At 38.6% G+C, this 17,263-nt stretch overlaps 2 protein-coding genes across 4 annotated transcripts in view; one reads left to right on the forward strand and one right to left on the reverse strand.

Moving 5' to 3' along the window:
- Positions 1-17,263, reverse strand: part of TFB1M (transcription factor B1, mitochondrial) — a 56,422-nt gene that overhangs the window by 10,482 nt on the left and 28,677 nt on the right. The window contains exon 6 of one of the 3 annotated variants that reach the window (XM_055114271.2): positions 994-7,355. The exons of the other annotated variants lie outside the window; for them this stretch is intronic. Coding sequence (XP_054970246.1) covers positions 7,131-7,355 — 225 coding nt within the window. The 3' untranslated portion in view covers positions 994-7,130. Of the gene's footprint in view, positions 1-993; positions 7,356-17,263 lie in introns of those variants that run through there. 3 annotated transcript variants of the gene reach the window in all.
- CLDN20 (claudin 20) lies at positions 4,197-17,227 on the forward strand. The gene is made up of 2 exons (XM_034963126.3): positions 4,197-4,332; positions 7,743-17,227. The coding sequence occupies exon 2, from the start codon at positions 7,847-7,849 to the stop codon at positions 8,504-8,506; it is 660 nt and encodes a 219-aa protein (XP_034819017.1). The 5' UTR covers positions 4,197-4,332; positions 7,743-7,846; the 3' UTR covers positions 8,507-17,227.

The raw sequence follows: 17,263 nt of genomic DNA on the forward strand, positions 1-17,263 counted from the left end.
TTAAGAAGAGTTTTAAATTGCAGAACTAACCTTGAACAGTACTGACTTTCAAACAATGAGTCCTTATAGTTTAGTCTACTGTTAGATTTTTCTGTAATTTGTCCACTGAAACATCTGAAACCAATACAAGCCCAAAGCCCCTTCTACAAATTTGTTTTCAAAATGTAGACAGGAAATTTTGGGTTCTTTTTACAGACCAAAGATGCCCTTGACTACATTATATATATTTAATTATATTTCCAGAATTTATGAACACCCTTTATCTTGAATCCATTTCCTATGCAATATCTCTACTCATCTAGTTACTTCCATTTAATCGCTCCCATTACCACAGCCTCCCAGAGTCTGTCTCCAATTCTGATCTCTTTAAATCCTCCACACCATAGCCAAGTGCTCTTAAACCACAAATTCCACCACAAAAAAACACTCTGATGGTTCACACTGCCTCTAGTGGTGGCCTTCAAATTCTTTCTTGAAGAAAATGTCAGCCACCAAAGTGTTTCCCCTCAACCCTGATCCCCAGGCTTCTTTGATTAGGGTAGAGGTCTCTCTCATAAGCCTGTTACTGGGATCCAGTGATGAGAAGATGGAGTGCAATGCTTTATAAACTGTTAAGCTCTATGAAAAGGTGTGGTATTGTTATTTCCAAAATACTCAGTTAAATTACTGATTCTTTCAGAAAGACAATAAAAGCCTACCTGAACATCCAGATTAACATCACTAAGCAACACCACACACTAAGGGAAGCTAAAGTAATTTCTGCTTAAAGATAAATGAAAACATGATCTATGACCTTACCCCCAACCCGGTGCTCTCTGAAACATGTGCTGTGTCCACTCAGGGTTAAGTGGATTAAGGGTGGTGCAAGATGTGCTTTGTTAAACAGATGCTTGAAGGCAGCATGCTTGCTAAGAGTCATCACCACTCCCTAATCTCAAGTACCCAGGAACACAAACACTGTGGAAGGACGCAGGGTCCTCTGCCTAGGAAAACCAGAGACCTTTGTTCACTTGTTTATCTGCTGACCTTCCCTCCACTATTGTCCTATGACCCTGCCAAATCCCCCTCTGCGAGAAACACCCAAGAATGATCAATTAAAAAAAAAAAAAAAGAAAAAAGAAAAAAAATTAAAAAATTAAAAAAAAAAAAGATAAATGAAAACATTCTAAAGAAAGATGGACTGCAATCACTCAACCCACAGTGGACTTTGCGGGACTGAGAAGTAAATGCTGATATGTAAAGCTACAGAGATTTCTGGGTTAATTTGTTTCCATAGCTTATAAACTACCAAGAGAGGTAGGACTTACAAATATGCTCTTTTCTAATTAGAGGTGGGGCAATGCTATGTAGTATGTCAGGGTTTCAAAAATCATTGTTTTGGGACTCAACCCCATTCCTGCAATTTACTCATTTTATGGCCTTAGTCAAAAGTTACTTCTCTGTAGCTTAGTTTTCTTTTCTTTTCTTTTCTTTTTTTTTTGAGATGGAGTCTCGCTCTGTCACCCAGGCTGGAGTGCTATGACACAATCTTGGCTCAATGCAACTTCCGTCTGCTGGGTTCAAGCAATTCTCTTGCCTCAGCCTCCCGAGTAGCTGGGGCTAATGGCATGTGCCACTACGCCTGGCTAATTTTTGTATTTTTAGTAGAGGCAAGGTTTCACCATGTTGGCCAGGCTGCTCTTGAATTCCTGACCTCAGGTGATCCGCCTGCCTCAGCCTCCCAAAGTGGTTGGAATTACAGGTGTGAGCCACCACGCCCGGCCAGTTTTCTTGTCTATAAAATTCTTCTTATCTGCTAGGTTTGTCTTGAGAATTAAGTATTATAGCACCTTAAACAGTACCTGGCATATGGAAAGCAGGTTATAAATGGTAGATAATGTTATTAGCAAGATGACAAACTAGAGTTCCAAAATTACTTAAAATTCTAGTCCTGCTTAGAAATAAAACTGTATTTTTAATCATTCAAGTGCAATTTATAGTTTAACATTTTATACTTCAAGTCAGTTTCTGAATGCATTCATTGAGCAAATATTTATTGTATCCCTACTATGTGCCAGGCACTGATCCTGGCACAGGAGAATCAGTGATGAACGAAACAGAGAGAAGTGCTTGCCCTGTGGGGCTGAACTTCTACTTCAGAGGTCTTGCGCTACAGTGGAAGCAGAAGAGGAGCTCAGAGGTGGAAGGTTCTTGTTCTAGTCTGAAGTCAGAAACAAAACAACTTGTTGACTCAAGGGATGTTGGGTATGGAATCAGGGATTACTTTTAAGATCTCAGGCGGCCAACTGGAAGGAAGGATTTGCCACTAATGAACCTGGGAAAACCGTGGGGAGAACAGTTTGGGAATGGTCAGGAATTCAGTTTTGTGCCATGACAGGTCCGAGCTATCCATCAGTGACGCCAAGTCAGCAGACAGAAACACAACTTGGGAGTTCAGGGGAGAGGGCTGGGCAAGAGATTTAAGCTGAGGGGTCATAAGACTTACCTAGGAGAGTCTCTGGACTTAAAAGATTAATATCCCTTTAATGTCCACATCAGAAGTGGATAGTAATGTTGATAAACTATATTTCTATTTACACTTCTACTTTCCTAGCTCCTTTTTTATATAAGAAATTCTGCCTTCATCAAAGGTCTATAGCTAACGAAAGTTGCTTCCAGTTCAGAAGTTTTCCTTCTAAAGCAGGCAATTAATATTTTATAGGATTATTGTTTTCATCAAGGCAAAAAAATAATCAACATGTTTTGAGAATGGAAATGTACATTAAATGTACATTAAAGCATGCTTAACCCATTTATCCTCCAGCCAGCTTCCTTATGCTAGAGGTTAGAGTGGGGAGCAGCCGGGTCCCTCCGCCTGCCATCAGTCAGCCTCACAAAGCTTATATCTGCACTAACAACCATGGTGACCAGCAAAACAAGCCAGGATGCTGGAGGGCCCTGGTGAGGTGTCTTCTGATGCAGCACTAATGACACTGCTGTGACTATTAGTGTCTGCAATTCAACTCAACTTCTTCCAGTATTTATTTATGCACTGAATTGTTTGTATTTCCCATGAAATAAAATAAAAGAACAAAGCCAGTACACATAAAGCTTACAATGACTTAGAGAGGTAAGACTTAACATGTAATCAATACTATGGCTGAAAAGCAAACCCACAGATGTTAGACTTAGAAAAGAGGAAAAAGAGTATCTTGCTCAATGCAAAACTTAGGATTAAAACAAACAAAAACAAAAAATCCAGATAACTGAAACGTGTTTATTTACTACTTTTAAAGAAATGATTAAAGTCTAACATGGTTATTAACAGTTGTTAAATTTAAAAATCCAATAATAAAATTATCTTCTTTCTGTATAATGGCTATGAATTTATAGCTTGTAGAATAAAACTTACTGAGGAAGAAAAAAATGAGAACCCAAAAGGATGGCAGTGAAATCCATCTGTACCATTATTCATGGGCTACAACCTCAGTATCTGATCACAGTCTTATCTGATGTGTCTCATCACATCATTTTGGGTAATTTATTCATAACATTTCCTGAATCTCTATAGTTATACTCCACAAATCTAAGTGGAAGCAATAACAAGAAAACTCAGGGCACCACACACACACAAATACCTGTAGGTTTAGTGATCAGATTCTAGTCAAAAGTTGTTGCTGGGTTTTCTTTTTTCTTTTATTGAAAAAAATACATATGTTAAAAAACTTTCTTCTGAATGATTATTTTGAAAATTAACAATTTTGTGAATTCAGGTTCCAGACAAGTCAAGAATACCAGGGAAAAAAGGGAGTCTCAACTCTCATTTGCAAGGCACGACATAGTTAAAAATATTTCAGACCACATTCTTGAACTGAGGACATAACATAATACATTATATCTTTCAACACAGAGAAAATTTCAAAAATAAATTATAACTATGGGACTAAAACATTATATTAAAAGAAAAGAAGGCCTTTTTGTGAGCACCCAAATAATTCCTCCTCTGTACACAGTGACACAAAAGCATTTTTAGCTTTCAGGTTTCAACAAATCCTGTTGAAACAACAATTCCCTCCCTTCCCCGCCTCTCCTTTCTTAATTCTCCCACATCTCAAAAAATGAGATGGAGAACCTGGTATTTATCTTCTAACACCATCAGCAGTTTTTACCTCTCAGATTTCTACGTTGTCCTTTATTTGCTTTTTTCAAGTTAACTTATTGGAGCTTTATAAACATATCCAGAATTTCTGAAATAAGCCTCATGTATTTGGTTTTTCTTCACCGTAACTAACTGAGGTTAATTTGAAGACAACTGACCAAAGGAGTTAAGATAGTGAAGGCTACTGACAAAAGGTATGGTAAATAAAACCTGTCTTAATGCTTAGAGATCTAAGGATAGGTCTTTCGGTATTATTTAGTTCGAATTATAAGTAGTAAATCTGCTTTTAAATATTATTTTTGATATAAATAAATCTTGTCTGGAAAGCTGACTTTACATTTTAGTGAAATCTACAACAGACTTTCTGTTGGCGAGTAGTTCATAAACTGAAGGTGCTTGGGTTCCGTTCTGTGTGCACTGTGTTTTGGGACCATGAGAGAGTTTTCACTGTAGACCATGTAAGTGTTTACATGCGACCCCTCCCCTCTGCTTCTGCTTGCCTTCACAGTGTTTCTCTACCACCACCACCACAGCCGCTGGAACAAAGTGTGCCTTTATTCTCTACGAGATAGAAATTTTGAGACGACAGGCCACAAACGGTATTATACTTGTGGCTGGAGGGTAAAGCGCAATGCAGCTAAAATGCCAGTATATTTGTATGAGCAGAAAGTGACCTTCATTTGGAGAACAAATTCTTTCTACATAAGTTCTCTATGCAGAAAAAAAAGCATTTGAATCCAATATTCAACAGTAAGCAAGCACTATGCTAATTAAATGCCATGTCATATTGTTTACACTGATTTTGGCTGTCTGTATTGATCACTGCCAGTACTTGTTAATCATGATGAACAAACTGTCTTCATGTCTGAAATATACTGAAAGTTATAAAATGTATCAGTTAATGGGAAGAAAAGGATTATAATTGGTAAACTGAACACAGATTGACAACAAAGGTTATTCAGTCAAAGTAGAAAGAAAGAGAGAGGGAGAGAGAAAAGTGAGCAAGCAGATGCTGTTAGAAAATGTTCCAGCAACCCCACACTTGAAGAATCCCTAAGCTGAAAATGGTCCAGAGGCAGTAATTTAGCAAGCTGGCTGTAGTCTGAAATGCTAAAACCTAAACTTGAAAACAGCTATTATAAAACTGTAAACATGTGCTTGATTTTTTTTCTAGAAACTTTAACTTTTGTTCTATTTTGGTCTAAGTTTGGAAAACAGAAAAGAAACTGTATGATAGCAGGCGAATCCTAGGCACACTGATGTCTACAGATAAGTCTGACTCTTAAGAACTTAAAATCCTAGGGAAATCTTTTTCTAAAATGGTAAGATTTACATTTTCAGATTATGAACAAAAACAGAACAGCACAATCTAGATAGTCTAGGATCTAACGTCTTAGAGAATCAATGTTTGTAGCTATGCAAAGTTTATACTTTAAATATAGGCAATGGATTAGTACTATTTCAAATATTTAACCAAAGCCAGGCGTCAATCTCCTTGCTGAGTCATCTGAAGCTGAGCCATGTGGCCTATTAACATCCTCTACAGTCCTTTTTTTCCTTGGTGGGGAGGGGAGTGGGTGAAGTAGACAGTTAATGGTGCTTTTTGCCTCCAGATACAGTGTTTTCCCTGGTTCCCACGGGAAACACACGGGGGAGAAAGAATTTCAGCACGAAGTGTTGTGGTGAAAGGGGAAAGGATGCGGGATGACCCTGTGAGGTAGGAGGGGTGGAGAGAGATCTGGACGCTGCAGGTTGGCTGCTGAAGACTGTATGACATGGGGTGATATCCTATCTGAACATCCTGATCTGAAAAAACAAGGATGCTTGAGATTGTCTGTCTGAGGTTTCTTTCAGCTCCAAGATTCTATGAAAATAAATCAGCCCAAGGAAGGAAGAGAAAAAGGGAAAAGATCCAAATAATTTTAAACATCAATTGTCACAATACACAAGAAATAAAAATACTAATAATGATGTCAATTTTAAATTACTGAGGACTTTCTGTGGCTTAAATATTGGTCTAAGCCCTTAAAATGTATTAACTTATTTAACCCTATGAAAGAAGTATTCCAATCCTCCCCATTTTCCAGAAGAGGATACTGAGGCACAGAGAGGTATAAAGCTAAGAACTGGCCCAGGTGTCTTTGACTCAAGAGCCTGTATCACCTTTTGTAAAATACATATGAATCACAACAGAGCCACTTTAGCATACCATTCAAAATTAACTCAGAATGACAAAGAAAGTCAGTACTGCAGTATTTCAGAAACCATTACATTTTTCTCAAATAAGGCAGTAAGCAGTGCCAGATGGGCTAGATAGGGGAACAGGAATAGAAAGATGGAATCGAAAGCCTTTTTGTTTCTTAAAACACAGCCAAGCCACAAAGTAGGTGGTCTTTCCCTTCCTCTTAAAAATAAACAAAGAAAATAAAGGGTTAATTTATTTCTGGTATCCTTTCACATACAACTAACGATGTGGTTATTTCTGGTATGTATTTTTGAGATCTGCCATCACTACTTCTGAATTGTTCAGAATAGCCGGCTTCATTTGGGCCAGGAAATGATTCTGGTCCCAATTAGAAAGGACCTCATGTTCTTATATACAAAAAACAGTGGCTTAATTGTTTTGAGTACCAGGCACCTGAAGTAAAACAAGTACTAACCTCAGTCAGGATTTTGCAAACAGGTATTAACTAGAACTTAGGGATAACCATGCCAGTGACTCAGACTTCTTTCCGCTGCTGTCCTTCCTCCTCAAATGGTTCACTTGGGCTCTGTGCCTGGCACTGTGGGTGTGTCATAAAGATCTGTTTATGAAAGCCACTTCTTAAACACTTTTCTAAAATGTATTTATAAACCATCTTTAAAAGGTGGCCTTAATTTATTTTCTTCCTTATTATGTACTGAGTATTTTCATTAAAAATAAAATCATTTGGGCGAGGCGTGGTGGCTCACACCTGTAATCCCAGCACTTCGGGAGGCCGAGGTGGGCGGATCACGAGGTCAGGAGATCGAGATCATCCTGGCTAACAGGGTGAAACCCCATCTCTACTAAAAATACAAAAAAAAAAAAATTAGCCGGGCATGGTGGCGGGCACCTGTAGTCCCAGCTACTCGGGAGGCTGAGGCAGGAGAATGGTGTGAACCCGGGAGGTGGAGCTTGCAGTGAGCCAAGATCGCGCCACTGCACTCCAGCCTGGGTGACAGAGCGAGACTCCATCTCAAAAAAAATAAAAAATAAAATCATTTGAAAAACCTATAATGCTATTAAAATTCTTTATCAGATACTATAGCTGGAATTTCAAATGTCTAAATCTCCTAACAACGTACATGTCCACGCTACAGTTTCAGCATATGTTGAGTTTTAAAAAGAATTAAGTGGGCAACTGCTTTCTTTATGCCCTGTATCAACACCACCCATGCATATCACTCAGACCAGTCTTCAAGGCCTGGTGGGAGCTTTTCTCCTCCAGCCTACAGCATCCTCATCTGCTTGGGGGCTGGAGAAGGGGGGTACTCAGGTGTGTTCTTGGCTCCTACTCTAAAGGGAAGCCTTTTGTTTACTTACTTTCTTTCGCTCAATCCTGGTTTTGCCTTTTTTCCTTAGGCTTTGTTATTTGGTTCTCTACTGCACAGAAATAGATAGAATTCTGACAGCCATCATTGTTAAACATCAGGATTTTCTAAGAGGACAGACTTAACAGTAACATCATGGCCTCAGCAGGACTCCAGCTCCTTGCTTTCATCCTGGCCTTATCCGGGGTCTCTGGAGTGCTCACAGCCACTCTGCTGCCCAACTGGAAGGTGAATGTGGATGTGGACTCCAACATCATAACAGCCATTGTACAGCTGCACGGGCTCTGGATGGACTGTACGTGGTACAGCACTGGGATGTTCAGCTGTGCCCTGAAACACTCCATTCTCTCCCTCCCCATCCACGTGCAGGCTGCGAGAGCCACCATGGTCCTGGCGTGTGTTCTGTCTGCTTTGGGGATCTGCACTTCCACAGTAGGAATGAAATGTACTCGCTTAGGAGGGGACAGAGAAACCAAGAGCCATGCTTCCTTTGCTGGAGGAGTCTGTTTCATGTCTGCAGGAATCTCTAGTTTAATCTCGACAGTGTGGTACACAAAGGAGATCATAGCAAACTTTCTGGATCTGACAGTTCCAGAAAGCAACAAACATGAACCTGGAGGAGCTATCTATATCGGATTCATTTCTGCAATGCTGTTGTTTATCTCTGGCATGATTTTCTGCACCTCCTGTATAAAAAGGAATCCAGAAGCTAGACTCGACCCACCCACACAGCAGCCTATCTCTAACACACAGCTCGAGAACAATTCCACACACAATCTGAAGGATTATGTGTAAATAACTGAGTAATGCATATGAAATGGAACTTTTGGGTGCCAAATGGGACTTTTAGATGAAAAAAAATCAGAATTATGCTTAACTTTCCCTACAAAGAAAGTAGAATGTAAAATACTTTAACAACTACAAGGTAGTTTAAAATGCCAATGAAACTATCATATACAATTACACCTGTCTGAAGAGTTCTTTATTTTTTCCATTATTGTTTCCATGTTTTACTTAAAGATTTATAATTGAAAGAGGTTCTGATTACATTCATAAGGCAATTATTTGATAGCTTTTTCTTTTTTAAGATAATTTGATGATACACCTTTCAAACTGGATTTTATAAAAGAACTAAACTGCCAAGTATAAAAAGTACCTTGCCCTGGTGTTAACCAAGAATATTATCCACTTTGCTATCTGGTTGGCAACAACACGGCAACTTGCTTCTGTTTTAAAGCTACAGTGTGTGAAAGTACATTAGGAATACAAGAGCTGCCTACTCCATTCAGATGCTGCTAAAACCATCCATCCCAAGTCCCTACCTCCTGTGACCAGCCCATTTCTTTTTCATTTTAGAAAACTATCTACATATATTTGTAAGAGCTGACAATATTATATGCAAACTAAGATTAGGCAGAACTGAAGAAATTGGTAAATGCTACCACAGTAAAGAAAGCCAAACCAAACTAAAATCTCTAGGACTCTTAAAGCATTAAGTACAAGCTAAGTGATAAGAACAAAAGTTTGTTTAAAAATGTTTAAGAACTCCCTTCTTCTGCTTCTAGCAAGAGGATTCTCCACAGATTAAGTTCATTTATCCTATCGCATTCTGGATTTACTACCATCCCACTTCCTCTCTCATTTATTCATATTTGGATGATAAAAGTTACCTTTGTCACTTTTTCTCTCAAATTTCATTCATGTTAACAAAAACATTCTTACAAATAAGCTGTTTCAATTAATGAATGTCAAAATATATTTTAAAGAATGCTTTTAAAATATAAATTATGATATGTGATTCAAATATTTTAGCAAGTAAATAAAAATCTAGGAAACATTGCCCACTATTGTTTCTAACAATTTATTTGTTAATTGAAGCTTAGTCATTGTCAATGATTCAATGGTAAAGGGGAAAAAAGATTATTTCTTTGTACATTAATAACTCAGGAAGTGGGAAGAATATCCTTTACGTAAGTAAATAACTTTCATTTGTGCATACAGAAATAGACTAACATATCCTACACCTATTTTACTGGGTAGACGTTCTCTTCTGCAACGATGTCATTAGCTATTAATGGAATAGCTAAAACGAAAAGGTATTATCACAAACGGGAATTAGGAAGGGGATCATTTTGTAGAAGGTTAAATGATTGTTTAAAGTATGTATTCCTTTTGAGTGGTCAAAATGTTATTTTATACACAAGTGTCATGCTAAAAAGAATTCTGACGCGAAGAATGATTTCATGCAAATTAATGTGCTAGAACTGCTTTGATCCCATTAATAGTTCTTCTCTCACTCTGCTGAATGTGGCTGGGTTTATATAGTCTATGTAGCCTTTAGTCCTACAGTAAAAGTTATCTTTATATCTGCTATATCATTCTATATATACTTCAAAAATAATTTTTATTTAGCTCTGGAGTATTTTCTTCCTAAGTAGAAACAGGAATGTTTCAAACTCTCAGAAAACCAGCCATTTTATATGAAATAATGGCCCAGTGTATTGTTTGGAAGTGGCAATCCTGCAATAAATGATGTGGAGTCTCTCTATTCCTACAGGAATTCCTATCCCGCTGTGTTCATTCCTCCACCTGCACTCCTCCCAGCCTCACTCCCTCGCTACCAAAGCTCCTGCTCACCCTTCAGGATTCACACGGACCTCTCCTGTAAACTCAATCCTGACAGCCTAGAAGTTCAAGCCCGCATCTGCACTCGCAGAAAATGCTCTATTTAACAAACTATGAATTTAATAAATGCTCTCATTTAATCCTCACAATAGCTCACATGAGCACACCAAGACTTAAGTAATGTGTACTGTGTAAAAACGCTCTATTTAAGAAGTCATGAAATTATGAGTTTACATGATTGCATCTCCAACTAGACTGGGAGGTGTGGTGTCATTTTTAGCTCTGCATTCTCAGTGACATGTCATGGCAAGTGCTTCCTAACACATGCCAGTCCTGGTCTAAAACCTAACACATGCCAGTCCTGGCTTAAACCTAACAACTCTACCAGGTAGGCACTATTCTCAGGATCTTACAGGACACTGAGGGCGACAGAGGTGACATAAGTTCCCTAACTTGCCCAAGTTCACACAACTAGTAAGTGGGGAGATGGTTCCAACCTGAGGGAACCAGGTTCTGGAGTCAAACCACCCGGGTGCAAGCCGTGGTGTGGGTGCATGGTTACACAGCATGCATTACTTAACTAAGGTCTTGGTTTGCTTAAGAATGGCATCTACCCTCAGAGTTCTCGTGGGGATTAAATGAGATGATACACAGAAAGCAGTTGGTGCACAGAAAGCATATGACTAGGGTTACTCAATGGTTCTTAGTCTAATCCAGTGGCTTTCCCTGGGGTGAGTTTAGCCTGCAGGGGACATTTGGCAATGCTGGGACACTTTTTTGGTTATCTTAACTGAGGTAGTGCTACTGGAATCTAGTAGGAAGAGGCCAGGGATGCCTTTATGTATCTTACAATGCACAGGACAGACTCTGGCAACAAAGAATTATCTGGCCCCAAATGTTAACAGTTCTGAGTTTGAGAAATCATAGTCTAATTTATCGAATATACTTATTCATTTTTCTTTGATAAAAAGTTACCAAAACAAAACCCAAAAGACCAAAAATATCATACTTTTTTTTTAACCGGTGGAGCACGTGTATATCTATACATATGACTGAAGAATTCATCTAGTAATTCTGACAAAAATGATAGACTTAAATTAAGTCAGAAGAATTGGGTACAAAATTGGGATGGGTTTGGGAGAAATTTAGGTAATGTCAGAAGCTGGCTAACGACTGACTAGTTCTGAGGGTCAGCAGTTGTAAAGGTCTGGGGAGGTGGTGCTTAAGATGACCTCCAAGGTTTAGGCTTGGATGACCTGGGTGGATGATGCCATTAGTCAGCATAGTGAATAAGAGGTACGGGGAGGGCAGGCCTAGGGTAGTTAGACAGAAGTTCAGTTTTGGATGTGGAACAATGTTTTCTCATATGTCTTTCATCTCTATATTGTCAGCTACATGACTTTAGCAAATACTAACTTACTTGACTTTTGAGATTTTTAGCCTAGCCTATAATTCTGCAGAACACTATCACATTATTATCATTATCTCCAGTTACTTTTGTATTAATTTCATTGCATTTTACACACACAGAAAAGTACTGTCTGCAAAAATGCAATTTTGTTTTTTCCCTCCTTGGATTTAGAATACTTACCATTTATTCTTGAGCAGTTTATGGAAGCATGCCTGGTACTGAATTAAAATTGTAATAGCAAATACTCTTATCTCTATTCAACATGTATTTTACCTGATTTTTAAGGAGGATGACTCTGGTACTACTTTAATTATAAAAATGGCTTTTGGTTTATATTTATTTTTATTTTGGACTCAAGGGCTTTAAAAAAGAATTTGAGGCAACTTATAAAATTGCAGGTATAATAAGTATAAAAACAACTGATAAAGATGAAAGACTAAAGTTACAAACAAAAAGAAGAGAGAAAAAATGCTATTAAATGTTCCTGGTTGAAGCATGCTAAAGCAATTAAACATGAAACTTAGTTTAGAACTTCCAAGCAACCGCGGCAGAGAGGTGGCCATGTAAGTAATCTTACAGCTTTGTCTACTGGTAGGAAGCTAGACAGGATGCTGTGTCTTGGCCAAGCTCCTTCCACTGGGCCAGGGCAGCCACCCCCAGCTGCTGGCACTGATGGGTGCTAATGGCTCCCAGAGATGGAGCTGCCGCTACTGGGAAGTGACTGGCCCACTGCTCCCTGCAAAGACTGGCTGGCACAGGTTCCAATAAGCTGGTCCCTTGCCTCAAGGGAACACAGACGCGTGGGGCAATTTGTGCTACACAGCTTCTCCTCCCACCGTGGTTCTAGGCTGAAGCTCCTCCAGGAGGAACAATATGCTTACTTAGCTCTTCCCCTGCCCTTTCCTGCTACCCTCATGCCCCTTCTCCTGAGGGCCCTTGTCAATACATCGCCTTTATGAAAATCCCATCTCAATCTGATTCTAGGAGGAGAATACAAACCAAAGACAGAAGAGTCTTAGTTAAGTAGGAAAATACTAGTGTTCTGACCTTATACCAGAATGATTCTTGAATACAAGGTAAATATACAGCAGAAATAACATCCTCGATGTCAGATTTCAAAAAACACAAAAGCATGAAAAACAGTTGTCTCTTCTGTGGACCCATCCACCCACCAAACTCAAGACTATCTCCCACAGAGGTCAAGGCCTCAATAGCTGTGAACAAGCAGGGTTGGAAGCCTCTAAAATGCTTTTCAAAGGTCAAGAGTGGATGTCTCAAGTTCCAATCTTTTCTTTATATGTCATGGATATATCATTAATTCATCTACAATTTAATGGACACTATTTATGCTTTAAATGTGTACCATGTTTGAAGGTAACTTGTTCTATATACCACACTTCCAAATAGGAAAAATTAAATATAAATTCTATATATAGCTTAAAAATTATAATCCTTATTTTTATATCAGAATACTACAACTTAGTCCATAAATATTTGTTTATATCATAACAATAACAACTACTTTGACTGGCAGCATTCACTGCCAGATACTCATATTAGGTACTCTGCATTGATTATTTCTATTCCTCACAAATGTCCTTCAAGGGCGGTATTATTGGTCAAATCTGGATGTAGTAAACTCAGCCTATTAACCCGACCAAGCTCTCAAAACTAGCAGTACTGGAATTCCAGCAGGTCTAGCTTACTTGGAAGTCTACTGCCTCTACCAGTGTCAATTAAAAAGAACCTGTTACAACTCTCATAATATAACTAAATGATTTTTCTACTAAGTCAGAGTAGAGAATAGTGTTGAGAACTGGCTGGGCGTGGTGGCTCAGGCCTGTAATCCCAGCACTTTGGGAGGCCGAGGCGGATGGATCACCTGAGGCCAGGAGTTCGAGACCAGCTTGGCCAACATGGTGAAACCTCGTCTCTACTAAAAATACAAAAATTAGCCGGGCATGATGGCGGGCGCCTGTAATCCCAGCTACTCGGAAGGCTGAGGCAGGAGAATCATTTGAACCCAGAAGGTGGAGGTTGCAGTGAGCCGAGATTGTGCCACTGCACTCCAGCCTGGGCGACAGAGTGAGACTCTGTCTCAAAAAAAAAAAAAAAAAGAAAAAAGAATAGTGTTGAGAACTAAAAAGCCTGTCCACTCTTTACGAACTATGTTAGATTATGAAGCCTATCACCATAATTCATAAAAAAAAAAGACAGAATTTTGAGGATCTAGCTAATAGCTCAGTATTTCCCAAACTTGAGAAAAGTGCAGAGTAGCTGAAAAAAAAGATTAAGCGTGGAACCCCAGAAATATGTGGATTCTCAGGGATCTACAGAGGCTAATAGAGAAAAGCTAGCTTGAGAAACTTAAGAAACAGGTTGTATTCTGTCATGAAAACAATTTTAGTTCTGAATTTGCATTGCAAATGACATTGTCTTGTAAATGTAAATAATTTCATTAACAGTGAAATGAAAACACAAAATTAAAAAAATTCTAACTTAAAAGCTACATACTACAGACTCTAATAGTTTAAGAGACACTAAAGTAGACCAATTAATTAGTCTAATTTTAAGAACCTCAGAGGTTGTCTGTTTTGCAGACACAAAGTATTTTGGGTTCAAATTTTGGGAACTACACTAGAGAGCTTAATAAGAGTAAAGTTCAGCAGTAATTCAGTTCAACTAGTCAGAACAGGATTGTAATAGTTCAATGGTAGTGAAAGTTCTGCCATTAAAGCTTGATTGAGTTAGTTAAAAGATTGAGAAACAGAAGGGATAGCAGATTCTCACAGGAAAAAATCCCGAAAGTGGTTGTAAGTAAGCCCCTCATTGTATCACAAAAGAAATTCTCTATATCTGATTCTTAGAGTTTTGATTGAGAATAAGTAATGAATGTTAGTAAATTTCTTCTGAGCATTAATCCCCCTCTCTCAACCACCCAGGAATCTGCCCAACCTCTATTTTTAGCGCTTAGCTTATCTTACCTTGTGTTGCAATTATGTGTGTCTAGGACTTTCTCTTCTTGTATGCAGAAGGTTTAGTTAGAGTACTAGCCTTGAATTAGTTTATCATCTCTGTAAAAACTCTTCCTCTTTCTTATTTGAGAAAATGAATTTTTTTTTTTGAGATGGAGTCTCGCTCTGTCACCCAGGCTGGAGTGCAGTGGTGCCATCTCGCCTCGCTGCAAGCTCCGCCTCCCGGGTTCATGCCATTCTCCTGCCTCGGCCTCCTGAGTAGCTGGGACTTGAGGCGCCCACCACCATGCCCGGCTAATTTTTTGTATTTTTAGTAGAGACGGGGTTTCACCATGTTAGCCAGGATGGTCTCGATCTCCTGACCTCGTGATCCGCCCACCTCAGCCTCCCAAAGTGCTGGGATTACAGGCGTAAGCCACCGTGCCCGGCCCAAGAAAATGAATTTTTAAAACATTTGCTCAATGTAACTGTCAGCAAAATATTTTCTGGCTTTCTTCAGAACATTTCAGCTTTGCCCTAATATGGTAAAACTACTTCAAAGCAGCAGAGAATTCTTTTAGAACTAAAATTTAGCCTGTAATCCCGGCACTTTGGGAGGCCGAAGCGGGTAGGTCACTGGAGGCCATGAGTTCAAGACCAGCCTGGCCAATATGGCGAAATCCTGCCTCTATGAAAAAATAGCCGGTGTGGTGGTGCACACCTACAAGTCCTTGATAAGTGCTTTTCTGGATTACAAATAAATCCCCTGTATGTAATAGTTACAATATAATTAAAAAAGTGAAGTAAATTGCTATGAAAATGTTAAATTTGCCAAAACGTAAACATCCCTCAATAAAAAAAGGAATCAAAGACACAGCTAGCTTTTTTCCAAATAATAAATATTTTCTTGTGGCCTTAATCCCAGAGAAGGTAAATTTTAATTGATAAACTACATATGTACCTTACCACTAAATCAAAGATAAAGTGGATAATAACTTCGAAACTCCATCAAATAATCTCAACTAGGTAACTAAAACAGAGTTAGAAAGCTTCCACTAAAAATATTCGAATATCTATCCTAAGAACCCGTTAGTAAAACTTAAATAGCCTGGAGATTCTGGATAATGGTCATAACCATAACTATAGAGGCCTAGGAGTAAGGATCTTGGTTTTTGATATAATGAGTCTTACACTATTTAAAATGTTATATGCACACACATGTGCATGACAAGAAGAAATCAAGCTACATGGTCACTGGTTTTTTATTTTTATTTTTTTCATTATAATGGCCACCTGTACTAGGAGAGAAAGTCCCTGAAAGCACAAATGTTTTAAATTTGAAGATAACCTATAAGATACCTCCAGTCATCAAATTCTGTCTTGGATCTAATTATTCTAGGAGAAGTCATTCGCAATGTCTCTGAAGTCTGAGATGCTGAAGGGAGGTGGCACCGATAGCAAGCTCCCTGAGCTCGATTTAGAAAAAGCTGACAATTATGTCTATTACGTAAGCGGAAGATGGCCTGACTTCCTAGTCACCTGAACGCTCAGCTAACTGGCCAAATGGCAAAGAAGTATGAAGGTGGCAGCAAAGAGCATGGAGATCACTTAGGCGTCTTCAAGACAGACAAGTAGATCTAACACTATTGGTTAGGGTCTCCATTCTAAATCTAGAATCTATATCTAAATCTACAGTCACATAATGCATTTTTTTCCATGCTATCTCTTGTTATTTATGAAGGATACATGATGCAAGGGAAACTCTGCAAGACCTTATATTTGAGAGTTTTAGGGACCAGTGAGAAATTTCTATTCCTCATGAGGCTGTGAACTCCCTGAAGGCAGACTCTGTATCGGATTAGGCTCATATCCCTGTAGACTCCCCTTGCTACCCAACGCATTTTCAAGCAGCAAATGCTCAATATACATTCACTGAAGAAAAAGATGAGTTTTTAATAGTACACATCTTGTAGTAACTCACCAAGCAGTGGTTTTGCTAAAACAAACAACAGTTTTTTTAATTTTAATTTTTGGCAGAGAAACTCTGTTTCTGTAACTAGCACTTACTCACATAACTAGCATATAATAGTCAAAGCCTAGTTTAATATCCAACTGTTTCTTCCACAGATGATTTACCACAAATAACACTACCATAATAAGGTCTCCCAAAAAAGTGTTACGTAAATAATGTTTGATGTAGCTTTAGTTAGAGGTCTCTAACAGAAAACACAAAAGTATTTTATTTCTTTTCTCAAGTATTGGGTGACCGTGTAACTTATCTTCCATACGGGGATACTTTAAGAGTAACATCATGAAGATGAAGATGATGAATGATACTGCCACCAGGGTAACATGCATGAACCTAAACATTTAGTCACCCTACTTAAGGAGAACAATTATAGTAAGAACTAGCTATTCATATTACGATTTTTGTGGTTCTTATTCAGAAGTAAAGTACAGTGTCAGTTTGCACATAAACAAAGGTTAGATCCTAGAGGTTATTTCCTATGACACATCCTCAGGGGAACAAACATCCTAATTCTGATATACTACAACAAATAA

This window comes from Pan paniscus, chromosome 5 (assembly GCF_029289425.2).
Source record: "Pan paniscus chromosome 5, NHGRI_mPanPan1-v2.0_pri, whole genome shotgun sequence".
In the NCBI taxonomy this organism is placed as follows: Eukaryota; Metazoa; Chordata; class Mammalia; order Primates; family Hominidae; genus Pan; species Pan paniscus.

Bases quoted from the DNA above. Each gene is read 5' to 3' on its own strand.
- CLDN20 (XM_034963126.3), top strand. From the start codon at position 7,847: ATGGCCTCAGCAGGACTCCAGCTCCTTGCTTTCATCCTGGCCTTATCC.